General features: G+C 34.8%; 1 protein-coding gene across 1 annotated transcript in view; it reads right to left on the reverse strand.

Annotated features, from left to right (window-relative positions):
• Positions 1-5,235: 5,235 nt before the first annotated feature.
• SMARCA5 (SNF2 related chromatin remodeling ATPase 5) overlaps positions 5,236-20,056 on the reverse strand; it is a 36,581-nt gene continuing 21,760 nt past the window's right edge. The window contains exons 12-24 of the mRNA XM_019730770.3: positions 19,545-19,666; positions 19,307-19,459; positions 17,750-17,882; positions 13,863-14,011; positions 13,540-13,659; positions 12,610-12,720; positions 12,168-12,281; positions 11,855-11,977; positions 10,960-11,092; positions 10,241-10,359; positions 9,612-9,824; positions 7,275-7,382; positions 5,236-6,500 (exon numbers count right to left, since the gene is read on the reverse strand). Of these exons, the coding sequence (XP_019586329.1) occupies positions 6,435-6,500; positions 7,275-7,382; positions 9,612-9,824; positions 10,241-10,359; positions 10,960-11,092; positions 11,855-11,977; positions 12,168-12,281; positions 12,610-12,720; positions 13,540-13,659; positions 13,863-14,011; positions 17,750-17,882; positions 19,307-19,459; positions 19,545-19,666 (1,664 nt within the window). The 3' untranslated portion in view covers positions 5,236-6,434. The remainder of the gene's footprint in view (positions 6,501-7,274; positions 7,383-9,611; positions 9,825-10,240; positions 10,360-10,959; positions 11,093-11,854; positions 11,978-12,167; positions 12,282-12,609; positions 12,721-13,539; positions 13,660-13,862; positions 14,012-17,749; positions 17,883-19,306; positions 19,460-19,544; positions 19,667-20,056) is intronic.

Below are 20,056 nucleotides of genomic sequence, written 5' to 3' on the forward strand. Positions count from 1 at the left end.
CAGGCTCGAGGAGACAAAAACAAAACACAAAACATTATGTCAGAGTCACATGTCATGACTTTTACACTAGGAAGTGCGATGAGATAAAATCAGTTGGAATTCTATTCGTTTTTCTGTTTTTTGGAAGACCCTTTCGCAGGTCAAAGCCAAGTACAGGGTACAACGGACCCTTCTGCACCCTCGGCAGGCGTCATCACAGTTCTTGCCCATCAGATTCTCTCATTGCTATGGACCAATGACTGATGTTTCTGTTGAATTCCCCAAATCCGTACGCCAAGTGGTTACCACTAGTCCTCAGAATTGTCATGGGAGATGAAACCCAATACTACCTCTGATTTAAAACACAATAGAAGTAGAATCTATGAGTTTGCCTCCATTGGCCATGTGACCTTCTGTTTTTATTTATTGGTAAAAGAAAATTTAGGTCAGTATGAATTATACACCGGAGTATCTCGTAGGTGCTAGACTTTGAAAGTCCCTCATTTCTGCAGGATAAGTAATTAACAAAATAAAACCTGGAGAGAGCGATGCCATCGTCTATATTTCAATAACGAGTACAGTATTTCATAATTGTATTAGGAAATTCTAGGAAAACCCTGTATTTGGCATCTATTCATCTATTGGCTGCTTTGGGTAAAAATCTGGAAAATGTCTCCTTTAAGTCTATGATTTTTTCAATCTTCTGAAAGATTTGCAATCACTAATTACTAGCTTTGCATCTGAAAAAAGAAAGTACAGATGCCAAACTCCTGAGCACACTTTGGCACACAACTCTCATGTGATCTGACTTTTGCCTTATGGTCAACATGACATCAGACTTACACACTTTCTTTCAGGTTCAATGATCTATTGTCATGTAATAGTGCTCCCAGTTCAAAATTTAGATCTTTCTCTTGCAACATTGAGAAGGTGTTCTTATGTACAGGAGCAGACGGATACACTCCCAAATATAACCCAGAACATAAGGAATGTGGCTCTGTCTCATTCACCTTCCCTATTCTACAGGTTCAAAATCTTAGTATGTGATTCTTGTTCTTTGTTAACTATCCGCAGTAGTATACTACCTTAGAGAGAGAGGGGATGACAAACAAGGAATAATATCGCTACCAAGGGATTTGTGTCTGGTCGATGAGATATGTTGAGGCCAATTTCATGAAATTTATTTAATGGTAATTCTTGAAATCAAAGCTTTATGCTTTAGTCAGGAACAAACTGATGGGCCATTCACTTTTTAATAACAGTAGGGTTTAAAAGTTAATACCAGGGCCGGCCCGGTGGCTCAGGCGGTTAGAGCTCTGTGCTCCTAAGTCTGAAGGCTGCCGGTTCAATTCCCACATGGGCCAGTGGGCTCTCAACTACAAGGTTGCCAGTTCAATTCCTCGAGTCCCGCAAGGGATGGTGGGCTCCACCCCCTGCAACGAAGATTGAACACAGCACCTTGAGCTGAGCTGCCTCCCGGATAGCTGAGTTGGTTGGAGCGCGTCCTCTCAACAACAAGGTTGCCGGTTCGACTCCTGGAAGGGATGGTGGGCTGTGCCCCCTGCAATTAGCAACCGCAACTGGACCTGGAGCTGAGCTGTTACCTCCACAACTAAGACTGAAAGGACAACTTGACTTGGGAAAAAAAAAAGTCCTGGAATTACACACTGTTCCCCAATAAAGTCCTGTTCCCCTTCCCCAATAAAAATCTTAAAAAAAAAAAAAAAGTTAATACCAAATATCCCATGTCATTCTAGGATAGAGTACAGCGCAGGACTCAAAAAAATGTGGCAGTATGAGCCACAAGGAAGCACTTCGTTAGTGAAACAGCCAGGATTTGAGGGCTTCAGCCTGTCCTCTGCTGCCCTCTCTCAAGTGTATGCCCCCAACTCCCATTTTAATAACCCCTAACTTACCCGCCCCACACCACTCACTTCTCGTACTTTGTAAACATCCTCAAAATAGATTTTCCTCCTAATATGGCAAGTGGAAGAGAGTGGTATAGCCATACAATTTGTATCAAGAGAGAGTGCAATGTTTGAAAAAGGAGCCTGGAATATCATCAGTCCACACTGCTTTGCTGGGTCCAAACCTTGAAATGCACAAGAGCCAATCCTGAATTTCTGACTCTTATCTCAAGATACAGGTGCTGATAAAAACAGGGGCACTAACAGTCAACGTTATCACCCTGAAACTTTCTGAAAAAGCCATCTTCACTCCAGACTTGTTCTCAGGTGGCAAGGCTCATGAGCAAACAGGACTAGAAAGGATACGTATGGATGCTTAAAGCGGCACCATGTCCCTCTTGGGCAGTGCATGTGGTCTTATTCCTGAGCGGCATCACATTACTGACTTCCCTTCTACTCAGACGTAAGGTCTGTGCCTCAGATGAGAACACTGACCCACGTGTAAGCAATGTTAACACAGCCAGGCAGTGACTCCGCTATACAGGACCGCACAAGTCTAAACGACCTGCTGAAGTGTGAAGGGCCTTCTCTACCAAGCAGAACTTGACTAAGCCTAGAAGCAGCTATTGTCATCTGTGCATCAACATGGACACAAGTGTGACCTGTTTCCAGATCAGCGGTGTCCTACAAGTGAGAATATACAGCAGGGTAAATGAGCTGAGAATTACTTGCACGTTTTAATGTTAAAAACTCTTTCCTGTGAAAGAGGTGACACAATCATCCGAAACCATTGTCACCAAGTCTAGTCCTTTAACCATTTGTACATCACACCTATAAATGCTACCACAGTAGAGCCTTGAATAATGTTGTTTCGTTCCTTGTAATGATGGGATGCCGTAGGAACTTAACTCGTTTTTACCAACTAGCCTATGGAAAAGTTGGTTTCAGTATAAACCTCAGAACTTACCAATGACATTCAGTGAGGACTTATTGTATATTAAAACTCAGTAGGGAAACCCCTGGCAGACTATCTGCATAACTAAAATTCCAGATGAACACATTTTCTCTGAAATACTATTAATCATCTTCATCTAAACTAAAAAAAGAAAAATCCAAGTTACCCTGAAGATACCTGCTAAATAGCCATTTTATTTTGCTTTGGCAAAATAAGGTTTCCTTTTATTTTGCTTTGCTTTGGCAAAATGTTTTTAAAACAGTGCTTTTCACATTTTTGTGTGCATATGAAATCACCTGTGAGGATCTTATTAAAATACAGATTCTAATTCAGCAGGTCTGGCATGAGGTCTTAAATTCTGCATGTAACAAGCTCCCAGGTTTTAGAGCAGATACCTGAAGGCCCAGAGATACAGTGATCTCAATTTTCAAAATACATCAGGCTCAGGTTGACACGTTTTTCAAGTGAAACTTGCAGAGCTGTGATGCCTGAGACATACCCAGAGAACAGTGGTTTCAGGAAAGAGTGAGGGGTCCATGGTGAGGACGTGAGAATGCTCCTGCTGTCCTATTTCACCAGTGATCAGTGGCTGCCTTACCTTGAGCAGGTTCTGAACCTCGGCCGCACAAATCTGAATGCAGGGCCTATGAACTAGTTTTGGATATAGATACACTGAAATAGGGTACACCACTGTTATTTTTAAGAGCTGCTCCTTCCTTTAAAATGGCAATAGGAATCGGAACAACTGTGTCTATGTCTGAAGCAAGTGCAGTGTTTTGCACTTGCTTCAACTTCTTCATGCTTTTTCAGCTTGAGACCACCCACTGAATGAACACCCCCACAGAAATACCGGACAGGAAATTGGTGTCAAGTGTCAAGGACTGCAGGGCTTCTCAGAAATGTTACTACACCTGAACCTATCGATCACTCTAAGGAGTGCAGTTCTGTCAAAATAAACAAAAACCAAAAACCCTAAGTATAATTCTGAGAAAAATATTTGAAACCTACCAACAAATTGATAGGCTAATTGGTGCAAGTGTTAAAATACTAAAATATCAACCAGTTTATTACTTTTTTGCTATCATCTATCACACTTAACAAAATACTGAATATCCTGTAGGACCAACATTTAGAGGTCCTTATAAATGCAACTATCCTAAATTAGGACTGTTTCATTCAGATTTTCTAATTAATACAATTTTAATACATTATAATGAGCGTATGTAAGCACTGCTATGAAATTAAGAACACTTTAAATCTATTATATGAATGTGAAGTGTCCTAAATTAAAAAGTTAGTTATTGGAAACCTCTCCAAGGTTTTAATGTTAATATTTAAAACAACATTGAAGTTCAAAGAAATGATTTTTTTACCTGGACCTCCTCTCAAAAGGATATAATCTTCCAAATATATAAAGCTTTACTCAATTATTAAATGAAATATTCTGGGTAACAGACTACTGTAACCTGCACCTGTGTAAACATACAGCCTCTTCTAGGTCAGCTTCAGACACCATTCTCCGATTAAGGCTTCCTCTTCCTCAACTGGAAATTGAGGAAATCAATTGGAAATTCAGTTACAATTTTTAGTCTATCTTCTCCAATGTAATTCCTTTTTAAAAGTTGGTTTGAGTCATTTTTCCTTTCTTTAACAGTGTAATACACTGTTAAAGAAAGGAAAAATGGCTTTTTTCTTGACATCTTGCAGTAAGTGATAGCCTAATTGACCTGTAAAACACACGTATCTTATATTGGCAAAACTGCAATGCTAAATTTGGATGTTTCTTCCATGCTTTTTTCAAGTGCTTCCCTTTATTTCTTTTATATTTGCGTCTTGCTTGGCTCTCAAGGGCTGGCATTATACTTGATTCATTTTGCGTTCTCTACCTCCTCCCACCCCCATACCCCTTACACATCAGGCTGCTTCTCTTCCTCTTGATAATATCACTTTTTGTGACTTTTGTAACGTTTTCTTCAGCCTTACATTTTTCCAATTGTTTCTTCCAAAATGAGGTCACCATTCTTAATGATAGCTACTTTCATAAAAATAGTAACTGTTCCTCAAATTTTGCATACATTAGACCCACAACTGTTATTTCAATAATCCAAGGTAGTATAGAAATCAAGTTGGGGAAGTACAAAATAAATTCAAATTACTCTACAACTTGCCATAAACACTGATTTGCATGCCATTGATAGCAGCAGTCCGACATTTTGGAAAAATAAGCAGTATTAGTATTACTATAGAAATCAGAACTATAAATAACAATCTCAGTTATGTGTGGGCAGATGAACAGGACAACTTATAGAAAGGGGAAAAGATAATGCCTTAAGGAAAAAGTGAATAAAAATCAAATGAGAAAAGAAAATTAAAGGAATGCAAAGAAAAGACCACTTAAGGATTATAAAAGTTATATTTATTCACGATGCTACATTTATTGCATTCCCTTAGAAAAATGGAGAACTGTTTATGTACCCAATTTCCACATATAAAACTTTATACAAATTATGTGTAGCACATAAAGGCCTCTGGTACAGCTAAAATCCTGACACTACAACTTGGGTAATCCTGCTTCAGGGTCTCCAGTTTATCAAGTCTGTCCATAGAAAATAAAAACTGGAATAATTGTCAGTCTTGCTGCTCACATTTAGAAATTATTTGAAAATATAGTAAAATTTTCAGTTACTCTAAAACTCAAGGTAAACTGCAAGGGGATACATTTTGTTACCAATTTCAATTTAACAGTATAATAAATTCACATCTTATCTTGGCTGGATCTTTCAAAATAACAACAAAAACCACCTTAGTTTTGACATTATCTTTCTAAATTGTGGCTGCTTCAGAAGGTAATTTGTCAAAATTTTTACCAAATAATTAAAAAAAATAATATTCCTCTTACAAAATGGTACAATAACACCTTAAAGAACCAGAAAATACTAAATGTCTTTGGCTATACAACTAAAAGGCCATTCTTCCAACAGAATAGGGCATATTCATCTCAAAACCAACTATAGAAACAGAAAGCATAACAGAAATATGCACAAATTTAAAATTTTTTCTTGCCTTTCCCCCCCCATTCTACCTACATATAATAAGCAAGGAGAATGCAATTTACATAATCTTTCCAGATGAGACTCAACAGCACTACAAAGATGATACCCAAATTTCTGCAAAGGCAAAGTGAATTAAAACAATTACAGAACTAACTGAAAACTGAAGGGACAAATGTCATTTGCAGTTTTTTTACTCGCTGGCATTTTTAAGCCTATGGGTATAGAAATTATAGCTAACAACAACAACAAAAATCACACTCTTCACATATGGAACTAGAATAGAAAAATAAATCAAATGAAACATTTATTAATATATGACGCCTATTTTATTATTTCAAGTGTTAATGATAAAAAAAAATTTCAGCACAGCTGTTGCATTTTAAAAAGTGAAACTACATACTATGTTTCTAGCTCAGTAAACAGATGAACCTGATGTCTTTGAATGACATAACAATTGAGCATTGTACAGTACATCTTATGAAGACCCGTAAATTAAAGAACTACTGGTTTAAAGTTAGTGATTATGAAACAAATTTAGATTCATAGTTTCAGCTTCTTTTTTCTTCCTCGACCATCAGGTGCTCCATCCATTTTACGTTTCTGTGTCTATAAACAAACACAAAGATTACTTTTCATCACAGCACTAGCAGTAATGTGAAATACAGTGACAGACGCATGACAACACTTTACTTAATAACTGCTACATTGTAACAGGTATTAGGTTTTCTTATCAAGAACAATCTTATCTACTCATATTACTAACACAACATTTTAATGCTAATAATGAAATAAACTAATAACTCTCAATTAGCAGTAGTAAATCAATACACTAAACAAATGTATAAACGCCCTCTTACCAAAAGAAAGCAGTAGTAATAAGAAGTAATTTGTGAGGTTACACAAATAATAGGTATTATCCCGAAATATTCATTTATTCATGAATTTATAAATTAACTATTATTAAATAACAAGATGGCTTTTTTATCTTAAAATTTTTGCTTTTACATTGCTAAGATATCACGAGGACAGTAGATCAAAGCTAGAAGCTAATAGCAAAGTTGTAAAGCCATTGCTTTCCTAATATTTCTTTAAATATTCTACAATTATAACTTGTATTCCCCAAGGTAAAGTGTAGGCCCTTGGCATTCACAAAACATACCTTCCCAGATTTTCACCAATCCCCACCATCATATCGTGATTTTTCCCCACACAATGCAATCAAGTGGCACAAAGCTATATTATTTACAAAAACAAAAACGAAAAACAAAAAAAAACCAAAAACCCTAGCATATCTATGATAGCCAAGTAATGTTAAAATTCTTAAAAAGATAAACAGACAAAAGATATCTAGAAAATATTTACATATTTGTGACTACTTACTGAAGGCTTTGGTCCTCTTTTCTTTTTTTCTGCCTTCTCCTTTTCTTCTAGTTCCATGTTTTCTCTTTCAATCAAGGTAATCAAGGTGTTACACCTTCTTTGGAGCTCCTGAGTTGTAAACATAAATTTACATGGTAAACTTGTATTTTCTATCTATAAAAACTTAAAGTATGTTTTAACAGGGTAATATAAAATCACTTACACATCCCCAAAAAAATTTTAAAAAGCAAAAGGAATTGATTTTTATACACAGTCTGTGCTATAAGGTTAAAAAATATATTTGTAAGTATTTTTATTTCATTATTTAAAACCAAATTATTGTGTATTTTTCACAAATCCTTTCACTTAAGAATTAAAACAATAAAAATATCTCATAATACCGGGATGCCACAAAAGAAAAAAAAAATGTATACAAGTGGACACTTTGGTCAACATCACTTAAGCAGTAGTTTGCCATAATCATAAGTGTCTGAATGCTGATGGTAACCACTTTGAGCATCTCTTGTAATTGCATTAGTCAAATATGACTTGTATTCATCTTTTGTTATTGGTATATATTATTGTAATTTTGTTTTCCTTTCTTAAAATGTTATTTTTTTTGGCATCTTCTGTATATGCAATACTGCTACTTAGTGCCCGTGCCTGAGAACTGTCATTTACACCCAAACTTTAGAAAAGTAACAGCGTGCATATTTAAGGGTCAAAATCAACCAGAACTAACTTCAGTAAGAGGTGTACATAATCTTTCCCATTAAAAGCATTATCAGTAGATTTATCGTAACCAATGTGCCACATGTCACCTTTCCCAATTCTGAAAAAAGTCATGAAGTCTACAATGAGTTCTACCTCATCTCTCTAGTAATCTAACAGCCTCCAGAAAAGACTTTATAGTATAGTGTAGAAGTGGTAGATAACCCTGAAGAAAATAGAAGTCCATTTGAATCACTGCTGGTTCCCAGTTCCATTCCTGAGAAAAACTGTTTTTCTTTTCCTTGTAATCAGTGATACTACTACACAATTACAATAAAATCATTTAAAAATACTATTTTATAGAATATACCATACAAGGTTTAGAAATATTTGCAGTACTATAGAGAGATATAAGGTAGTGCACTGTATTTCTCAGGTACACAGGCGCACATGCCAGAATGTGTTACAGATGTGAAGTACGAATCATCCTGGCTCTTAGGCAAGGATTATGCCTCAATTATTTATCAGAAGGGGCCACACGTGTTATCTTTTTTTATGGGTGCCTTAACATGAAACATGGTAGAAAGTAACAGTTTTAGACCATGATATTATACTGGTAAAATCCATGTGACACTGCATCGTTTTACTCAGTATAAAATCTTTCTTCCTTATTAATGATATCAATTGTTCCTACTTAATAAGAGATAAGGTAGAGCTTTTAGTAATTGAATCTGTCTTTCCTCTGACTACGTATTTATAGTTATTTGTAATGTAACATTTCCCAAACTAGGGTTTCAGAAAACTAACCTCTCTGAATATTTACTGGGGGGGGAAAAAAAAGATAAAATAATTCTTCCGGGTCAAATGTGAAGACTGCAAACTATCCTGCATTTTGAAGAGTGACAATGTATTTTAAAAACATTGAAGGAAATCGTTATTATAAAGATGATTGAACTGTTTATCCCAGGATATTCCAAACTTAAGATTACAGAACTTTTGAGCATTATCATCATCCTGTGGAACACAAAATGTAGTTAAAAGTTCAAAGGGGAAAGTAAGATAAATAAGAAAAAGACCAATTCACCAAAGCCAACCTTCTCTGAATTCTAATTTTAGGTTATTAGAATTTCTAACAGAAACAGTCAGATATTGGGAATAAAAAAAAACCAACCTAGCATTAAATCAGTACAAAAAGAGTGTTTTACTACATTTACTTTAAAACAAAAATAACCTAGACTCAATATTATTATGGGCAAATGTCATTTACAAAACCAAAGTCTGAACAGTACAAATTTTAAATCGTAATTACGATTCAGAAGTTGAAATTGATGGTTGACATTTCCTCCTATTTAGAACATAATTAAACTAATTTTATCATATATAGTGATGTTAAAAGACACGTGGTATTAATGGATGGGACCAATAAACTTAACCTACCTATGATGCCAAGTTTTTAACTATGGAGGTGAACTGTTTTCTAAGCAACTGAATTAACCTATGACACTAACAATATTTAACAAAAATTTACTTCAAAGATACAGTGGAAGCACAATCTTCTGTTAATAATAAAAGAAGCTACCTCAGTTGAAGAATATACACTTACTCTGAACTGTTTGCTACATTACACAAAAAGGCCCAAGCACTCACCATTGCAGTTCTGGACTTAAGAAACCAGTCAAATCTGAATTGAGGAGAGTTGCGAATACACTGTCTCAATTCATCATAAACATTTTCTTTGTCAAATCCAAGTTTGTGAAGCATACAGATCAGAAAACGATCCTCTTCTTCAGTGTAGTTTTTTCCTTTGTTAGTACCGTATGATATTCTCAGCTGATGAAAAGGTGCTTTGTACCGTCCAATCTATCAAAGTCAGATTTTATATTATATAAAACATAAAGCCTGTATTATCTGTATTTCAAACTCAATTTTAGTAAAATTAGCTAAAATGTTGTATTTCAAATCAGAATTTCCTATCCATAGCATCTCGATTGCATTATATCCCTTGTCCTGAAACAACTTTATATTCTTTATTATTCTAAAGGGAATCACAGACTCAGACTTTCTGATACTGTGCAGGAAAGAACTAATCTTAGTGACTCTGACCCAGATGTATCAACTGAAATACAAGGGTAAATTCTGTTAATACCTACGTTTTCTTTGAAGAAATTTTTAATTTTAAACCATAATTCTTTTCCTCTTTAAAAGTTACTTTAACTCTCACATTCACAGGTAGGAGTTATTTTATTTACTACCATATTTATTAATATGCAGAGTACCTTTGTGTCAAGTGCTTTTTTGATGCTAATTCTTCTTTGAATTCTTGCCTCTCCCCTTTCAATCTGAGCCATAATCTTCTCTATGTCCTGGAGCTCATTGCATCTTTCCCAGAACACAGCTGTGAGAGAGTAAAAGTTGGGACAGATGGGATGGGTGGAGGAAGGGAGAGAAATATAAATAACTTGTTATCATAAATGTTCTTATTTTATTTTGCTAAGGATTAAGAAATATTTCCAGTTCTCCCACATCCAATACTAGAAAATAAATAGGTCACTTATAATTTCTTAGTTTCCTTAACTGTAAAAAAATGAGATGAACTGGATGATTTAAGTATTTTCTAACTCTTCAATTTCTGAAATTCTAAGCAGACTCATCAAAGTACAACTACACTAGTCAATTGAAAATCGGCACATAACACGAGAAGTTATAAAGAGAGATAAAATAAAAATGAAAGCAGTTATTCAATAACCTATTCTTATTTTCTTGGCTATAGCTACTTAGCTAGGTTAAGAAAACCAAACAATTATGCCATTTTAAAGAAGGGGACTTTTTTTAAACTCAGTTTTTAAGAAACAGAACAAAACAAGACACTAAGTTGTGACAAAATTAAGTTATCAAAACATAGTAATTCAGAGTAAGAAAACCTGAAATTTCTAACAGCTCTCCAAAAACCTGAAACTGTTCTTATATCTATCTATTAATGTAATAAAAGAATTACCTGAGTATTCAATAACTTCTTCTGGAGTTTTCCCTTCTACTTCTCTTGCTATATTTTCAATATCATCACGACCCCACTTCTCATTAGCTTTGATAAACTGGTTAAAATCTCTCTTATTCCAATTGGTAAATCCCTTCAAATCAACAGAAATAATATTTAATCACAGTACAATGAAGGTGACAGAGATGCTATTACACTTTACCAATGCTTCTATTACAGAAACTTATTTTTGGTTGCTCTTAGTTATCTTTTAAAAATTAAGTTCCTTAATTGAAAATGAAGGACAATTAAGTTCCTTAATTGTACATGTACATAGTTACCACTTTTCATGTACATAGATGTACACTTTTAGCATTACATCATATATTGCTTAGCCAATAAACTGAGTGGAAGAGAGTAAGGAATGCTGCATGAAAAGGTGACATTTTTGCTGAGCTTTGAAGAATTAGTAGGAGTTTGCTAGGAAGAATAAACATAGGTTGAAGAGTGGGAAAATGAAGCTTTAATGGTAGGTTGAGGCCAGATTCTGACAGGCCTTTACTGAATTCTAAAGGATGTTAAAAAAGTACCAAGCAGAGATATCTAACTGAGAATCATGACTTAGCAGCAATGTGGAAGATTCACAGGAAGGAAAGGGAACACTTTAGAAAAAAGGTGATCAAAAAAGGATACCCACTCAACCAATCAAGGCTGGTGTAAATCTATAATCTTCTCAACTACCTTAAAAAGTAGTGACAATCAAATATAGCATGTAGCCACATGTTCATGCTTTATCATCTCCAATCATTCCACTTTGAAAGCTAAAACTTGTACTTCTTTGTATACCCAAACACAACCTAAAACAGTACCTTACAAAATAATAGTTAATAAATTTTGTGTTGATTGAAGGCTATACCTGTGTTAGAAGCTTCTCTTTTTCTTCTAACTCTTCATCATTAAGAGGTTCAGCTTCATCAATTTTAAGCTGTTCTTCTTTCTGTGCTTGCGCTGCATTTGGTAGGTCAGGATTTCGAGGTACCTAAAAAAATATTTTTCTACGTCATTAAATCAATACATTTTAGAAGATATGTGATGGACTAAATGCTTAACCAACTAAATGGTATTTCACAAATTTTAATCCATCCATGAAAGAAAACATACCAATATCTTGCATTTATTAAGTTAAAAACAAACGAGACTAGGTATAAGCAAAGTGTTATTTCTATTACCTTGTACCCAATAGTTTTTCTGTAATATAGAATTTCTTTTTCCAATAATTCAAATAAACGTGGGGGAAAGAACTGGAAATCCTGAACGTTAGGTTGTTTTGGAGGCCGAGGAGCCTAAAGAAAAATGAAAATAATATTATCCATAAATAACAAACTATTTTGCTTTAAATCTATCTGTAATCATCTTTATTCCATAAACTGTGATAGCCAATTAGTTCTCTAAGCAACTGAATGCATCTTTCAATAAAAGTGAAATGACAATAAAATTTTAAATGCATATATAAAATTAATTTTTAGAAAACTTTCAACAATTAAAAACCGAAGTTACACTATAAAAAAAGAAATCACAAAATATAATTCTCAACCTGTTTTTATTGTAAGAATATAAGAAAAACAATTTACATTTACAGTATCTTTCAAAATTTTTGTGCTATCAACTCACCTTGGGTGCTTTAGGTTCACTGACACGAAGAGCTTCCCTAAAATAGGCATCAACAGCATAGTTGGCTTTTCTTTCTCGTTTAGGCGGTTCAATCCACTCTGTGAATGCAATCTAGCATATGGGAAACAATTCCAATCACCAACTTTTATTATATACAGTTGCAAACCTTACATGAGTGTAACTCGTACTGTTTATGTCATTACGACTGTTTGTAAATGGAAAGATATTCATAAAATCCTGGACTATAAGCTGTACGAGGACAGGGACTACACTTTGTTCAATACTGTAATTACAATTAACACATAGGAAAGTGTCTAAGAATAGTATATGAATAGACCAAGTTAATAATACTCTTGGGTGAAAAAAAATGCTATAGAATGTATGTTACAACCCAAATTAGGAGAAATATGTAGATATCTATTTACTCTGGAAAAAATCCAGAGGATATACATGTCTAAATGTTAACAAAGCAAATACTAAGGTAGAATTATTTTTTTACACTGGAAGCATTTTCTAATTTCTCTCTATATAAATTCCAAGTACTGCTTACGAAGTTAGGAAATTTTTCTTTATTACTTGCCAATTCTGCAGTTAAAAAAAAAATCCTAATAAGGTTGTGGCAATTTTTTTGCCAATAATTTAAATTTTGAATATCTTAAAATTACTAATATTTGCCCCCCACAAAATACTTCACTATCATATATTTCACAATATTATACTGAATAGGATACAGTAAGCTTCATTACATAAACCCTTACATTTCAGAGCTTACGAACTGAAAATTTGGCATCAAATTGAACATAAACATGAAAATAATTTAGATGTGAATAAACAGAAATGACTACTATTGTAATACCTATTACACCTAACATTTAAAATTCCAAGTTTCAAGTAAAATAAAGCCTCAAGTAACCAAAACCTCTAAATTACCTTTTGTTTTTCTCTATAATCTTCTCCTTCGAAGTTATAAACACTTGACTCTGTGTCCATTGTAAAGTTTCTAAGTGAGCTTTCACCCATCTTGGAGAGCTTTTCATTCATCTCTGCAGTCTAGGGAACAAAAGAAACACCTATTAGGTTAAGAATTCAAAAAGTATGAGAACTACAGTCAAAATGGATTTAAGCTTTACAATACACAAAAGCTTCTTTTTATGGAAATCATGCTATCTGTAATTCACGTAACAAGCGTTTCCTTGATTTTGGTTTAAAGTATTTTATATATTAAAAACATTATCATTTAATCTACATCTCACCTTCTTTGCACCTCTTTCCAAAATACCATCAATATCCTCATCAGTAATCTCACTTTCCTTTGAAGCAAAAACATGTGTCGCCCCATGTCTAATCATTTGAAGCATTTCATCTTTGCCAATTTTGTTCAGATTCTGATCCACAAGTCTTCCTGAAAAAAGATTACGTTGTATAATGTTAACTGAACAAATTTAATTTTACTGGAAACATTGAATTTTAAATGTTAGATGTAATAATACCATGTCATTTGGCCTCAAACATCAATCATTTGTTTATTTACATCTGATTAATTTTCATTTTTACATAAAATTTAAAGACAAATAGTCAGTTGGTAAGCTCTGAGATGTTTCTAAACCTTATTACGTATTAGGTAATAAAGTCTGTTGTACAGTCTCAAAAATTTATGTATAGGGTGAATAATACTAATTTCGGATACGTGAAAATCGAAATTATTAGCAAGATTAAAAAAAAATATTATTGGGCCGGCCCGGTGGCTCAGGAGGTTAGAGCTCCATGCTCCTAACTCCGAAGGCTGCCGGTTCGATTCCCACATGGGCCAGTGAGCTCTCAACCACAAGGTTGCCAGTTCAACTCCTCAAGTCCCACAAGGGATGGTGGGCTCCGCCCCCTGCAACTAAGATTGAACACTGCATCTTGAGCTGAGCTGCTGCTGAGCTCCTGGATGGCTCAGTTGGTTGGAGCGCATCCTCTCAACCACAAGGTTGCCAGTTCGAATTCCGCAAGGGATGGTGGGCTGTGCCCCCTGCAACTAGAAAACGGCAACTGGACCTGGAGCTGAGCTGCGCCCTCCACAACTAAGACTGAAATGACAACAACTTGAAGCTGAACGGCACCCTCCACAACTAGGATTGAAAGGACAACTTGACTTGGAAAAAAGGCCTGGAAGTACACACTGTTCCCCAATAAAGTCCTGTTCCCCTTCCCCAATAAAATCTAAAAAAAAAAAAAAAAATATTAACAGATGAGAGAGCATTACAAACACAAGAAGTTTCTGATAAGCAGAAAGATATCAAAACTAATACTCCCAAATCAGCTTTTTCGATTTAGAAAGGTGAAGTAGGAAAACATTCATATTGCCAATTTTATGTAAGGACTGAAATATACAACATCAATTTCTGAAACTTCCTAATCTTAAGGACTGAAATTCTTGCAAGCTTAATTTGATCATAGAAAAAGTAATTAAGATCTTCAAGTGGCAGGAATTTCGCCAACTCTATAATTTGTGTTATCAAAAATAAAAGGCATCAAAACAAAACAAAAAAATATACTGCATAGAATTGTTTTCACCCTCAAGGGCCATTCACATATACGAACATAAAGCTTTAATTTTTGTATTCCAACCAATTTCTAATGAGTTGATAAAGACCTAAGTTGTTTTCTACAACTTCATTAACTACTAATACCATGGTTTTCAATCCCTAATAGAATGCGCAACCAAACTTCTGTGACTTTTAAAACACTTTGTAAGCGGGCATTTTCCCGCCAAATCGCGTCGTAATGCGGGGCTTTTTTGACACTTTCTCGCCAAAATGAGACTTTCCGTAAAATATTCATATCTTTCAATCTATTTGATATTTTTCTATGAAACTTTCAGTGTTTTAGTTTAAAAAGAGGTCTCTATTTATTTACTTTGCAAAATTTTTGCCGGTTCCAACTAGAGGCAATATGACGAGTTTACTCGTTTCCTGCAAAAAATGTGTTATTATAATCAAGATATACAGGAGTCCCTCCTTATCCAGGGAGGATACTTTCCAAGACCCTCAGTGGATGTGTGAAACCAGAGAGTACTGAACCCTATATACACTATGTTTTTTCCATTACATATATACCTATGATAAAGTTTAATTTATAAATAAGGCACAGTAAGAAATTAAGTACAATAACTAATACTAAAATAGAACAATTGTAACAGTAAAGTGTAATAAAAGTTATGTGAATGTGGTCTCTCTCTGATAACTACGATAGCTATTAAGTGACTTAATGGGTATCATATACAATGTGGATACACTGGACAAAGGGACAGTTCATGTTCCAGGTGAGACAGAGTGCGATGCCACAAGATTTCATCATGCTGTGTCATACACAGCACGCAATTTAGAAGTTATAAATTGTTTATTTCTAGAATTTTCCATTAATATTTTCAGACCATGGTTGACCGTGGGTAACTGAAACCGCAGAAAGCAAAAACATGGAGGAGGGGCTACTGTATCCACAGAACATTTTTCTTTGGATTGAAAGCTATCTCATTACTATCAAAATATTCTTAGGTTTCTGGAAACTACTTTCCTGTTGGACAGGGAGGGTGCTTTTCAGACATAAAATGCTCCTTTGTGTTCTCTTCTTTTTAGTTATGTGTCTCAGTCCCCAAGACAGTAACACACAGGTAAGCACCTGAGGCTTGCTGTTTGACTAATACTACAAATGGGATTAACAAAGCAATCAGCACAAAATTTGCCCCACTAAATAAATTACAAAATTAAATGGAAAAACTCAAACGTATTTCTAAGCGACTATAAAAGAATTAATATTTTTGTAATCTTTGAAAAATGTTGTATTCTCATTTATAGATGAGAATAATTGAGACCAAGAACCACATGGCAGATGTTTTGTAAATACACGGATGAACGTGAGGGGAAAACACCTAGTCATTACATCACCCATGAGAAACCTCACTATAAGTCCCCAGAGACTTTCCTAACAGAACACGTCACCCTAATAGTTTATACAGCTCCTGATCCCGTCTGAGTTACCTCCCAGCTGTATGAATGGTGCACAAGTGACTTGCTTCTACCGCTGATGTCAACCTCAAACTGGTATGAGGAATAAAGGAGATAAAGGCGGTAAAGCATTTAGCATGCTACTTAGCACGGAGCAAGCACTCAATGTCAAGCTATTATTAACAAAAACCAACTAACACTAAGCATCATTTATTGCCTTCAGGTATTCAGGCATGTGGCTAACACTATGGTTGGCATTACAGGATACCAAAGACATGTAACATGCCCTTACTTACATGGAAACTAGAGATGGCAAAACCGAGACACATACATGAAATAATTAGGGAACAATGTTAACAGTATACCGCTCAGCTCTGTAGACAGAAAGTATATGCTCATGATGCAATATGAGAAGGAAAGAAACCAATATGGTCCTGAAGTTACTGAGGATTATTTTTTCCATTTTGGTATTTTACATATCCTACCACCAACTTTACTGGTAGCTTCATGAAAACATATATGTCTTCCTTAGAAACTGATCTGGAGTGAGACCCTGAAGTTCCCTTCAACTAATCCAAAACAAAATTCCACTTCCACCTTATAGTCCTAGTCACATAAATGTTTATTCTATCTCTCCTTCTCACTAACTTAAAAACTCATTGAAAGTAAGAACACTTCTTAGTTCCCTTCACCACTGTTATCTCAGAACTAAGAACAATGCCTGGCATGTGCTCAGTGCTCAATAAACAGTTACAGACTAGAAAAAGATTATAATCTGTTACTTTGAGTTGCCTTTTTATTTGTTTAGTATCCCTCAGAGTAATCAACAGTGCTTAGTACAAGTAAATCATAATCACCACAGCTCTAATTAATATGTACCACATTAAATGCTAGGTATTTAATAGGTAAAAAAAACAGGCTCAGGTAAGTGTAATAGAATTGCTAAATGGCAGTCAATATTCAACTGTCAACCTTTCTGAGCCCAAATCCATCCTCTTAACCAAACCAACGCTTACTAATCTCTGGAATACAAATATTGTTGGCTGCTACCTTGATTAAATAGATGCTTAATAGTAAGAATCTCCTTAAAAATTCAGGAAAAAAACATGCATCAATCCAACTTGATACATTTTTAAGGTTCTAAGGCTCACCTTGTTGAATGACGATTGAATCCAGTCTGAGTTTCATTTCAGCACGTTCCACTATTCTTTCTTCTACAGTGTTATCAGTTATAAAGCGGAACACTCTGACTGTCTTGGTTTGTCCAATTCTATGTGCTCGGTCCTAGGCAAATTACCATAAAGTTAAAAAGTTACATAAATAACATTTGAATGTGCACACTGAGAAACAAAGCCTAAATATTCTCAAGTACAAAACTTTTTAAAAATATGTAACAAAACAAAAACATTATCTGTTTTAAAACAGATTCATAGTATGTTAATATTTCTTAAATTCTCAAAGTTTCTCAGTTTCAATTAATTGGTTATGTCACAAGGAAAACTTTTAGGAGGCGTGGAATACATCATAGCTGCTGAATCTGCGAGAAACTATCACATGAATTTTACTAGATTATACAGAGATAAAATATACATAACATCTCCAGACATGAAAAAATTATAGTTCTTAAATCTGATAAAAGTTTTTTTTAAAACAATCTTTTTTCTTAGGTTTAAATTCAAAATGTTTTTCTACGTAAATCAAATCTAAATTTCCACTGCTATTAGGGAAAGAAGTAACATAAATAAATGAACTTCACAAACAATATAAAAATCTCAGCCTTGAAATATTACCCAAGTAACTAAATACAAGTAGTCAAATTAACTTGAATTCCATTTTCTGTTTAACTTCTGGTAAGTTCACAAAGCACGCTCCTGCAAAGCATCCCTATTTCTAATTGATCCATTTTCCCCCGTCACCCTTATAAAGAGCACAGAATGAAAGTGACCAACGCCAGAGACTCAATTGTAAGTTCTCGTATTCATCTACACATCATAAATTTTCTCAAAAAAGAATGACCTTCCTGATCTGGTCAAGGTACTCCCACACATGGGCATAAATCTGAATCATCTAATGTGGCAGGTAGGTTAGTAGCTCACCAAACCATTTACCTTTCCTCCTAGGACACAACTCTACTATCCTTTACCAGTTCCCTCACAGTCAGTTATGCTATATGAGCAGTTCTGGCCAATGAATGGAGAGGCACTTTCAGGTCTAACCCATAAAAAATTTCCTGGGCAATCCTCAGCTCTCTCTCATCCCCCTGCTGTCACCAGAATGCAGAGGCTATAGCAGGACTCCAAGATCCTAAGATAAGGAAAAGCTGTAAGATGGAAATACACATGGCCCCAGACTTCATGATGGTTTGACTTAAGATTTTTTTTTTTACTTTATGATATTGCAAAAGCAATATTCATTCAGTAGAAATGGGCTAAACTATAATATTGGGTAAACGCATTTTTGACTTACGATATTTTAAACTTATGATGGGGTTACATTTCACGAACGTAACCACACTGTAAGTCCAAGAGCACCCATCCATATACTGATTTACATGAAAGATCACCTACAAAATACCACCACTGAACTGTTAGGTCAGAGAAAAAGAAAATTTTACTCGGTTAAGTCACTGACATTTGTAGACTCTTATTAGCTTGCTCTAACTAAAAAAAACCCACAAGCACAGAATATATTTATTTGTTTTCTCTTACCATAGCCTGGAGATCTACTTGAGGATTCCAATCTGAATCATATAAAATTACGACATCGGCAGTAGCAAGATTGATGCCAAGACCACCAGCCCGTGTGCTTAACATGAACACAAACTTCGTGCTGTTTGGTTCATTATATGCATTGATGGACTCCTATAGACACAAAACAAAACATAAACGTTAGACAATCATTTTATCTGATTTTTTTTTTAATCTACCCTCCTTGGATTTTACTCACTTGTCTCTCATCATGGGGTGTCTGCCCATCCAATCTACAGTACTCATAATTTCTCCACATGCAATAATCTTCCAAAATGTCCAATACCCTTGTCATCTGACTGAAGATTAGTACTCGTGAACCTGTTGGTGAATATTAACAGCATGTTATCAGAAGGATCAAAAGCAAAACAATTTCTTTAAAAATTTGAGGCTAACCAAAACTAACACTAACCAATTATTCCTTAATTCCAAATTACCTAGTTGGAAACAAGAAAAAACTATACATTATTTATTACCCAACTCAGTCACTCCTGACAGTTTCCCCATGATGGCACAAGTATAGGAGGGTAATATCTATAGAACACACTAAAACAAATAGAAAAGGGTGATTTGTATCTAGCCTGGGAGGTCTTGCCATCCCAAAGGCTAAGAGAATCATTATTTTTTTTAATTGCACATACATTTAAAAATAACCTTCTATTACCACAACTCTTTCATGTACATGGCCCTACAGAGCTCCCAACACATACC

The sequence above is a fragment of the Rhinolophus sinicus genome, chromosome 15 (assembly GCF_057876585.1).
Source record: "Rhinolophus sinicus isolate RSI-liver-muscle chromosome 15, RSI-T2T, whole genome shotgun sequence".
In the NCBI taxonomy this organism is placed as follows: domain Eukaryota; kingdom Metazoa; phylum Chordata; class Mammalia; order Chiroptera; family Rhinolophidae; genus Rhinolophus; species Rhinolophus sinicus.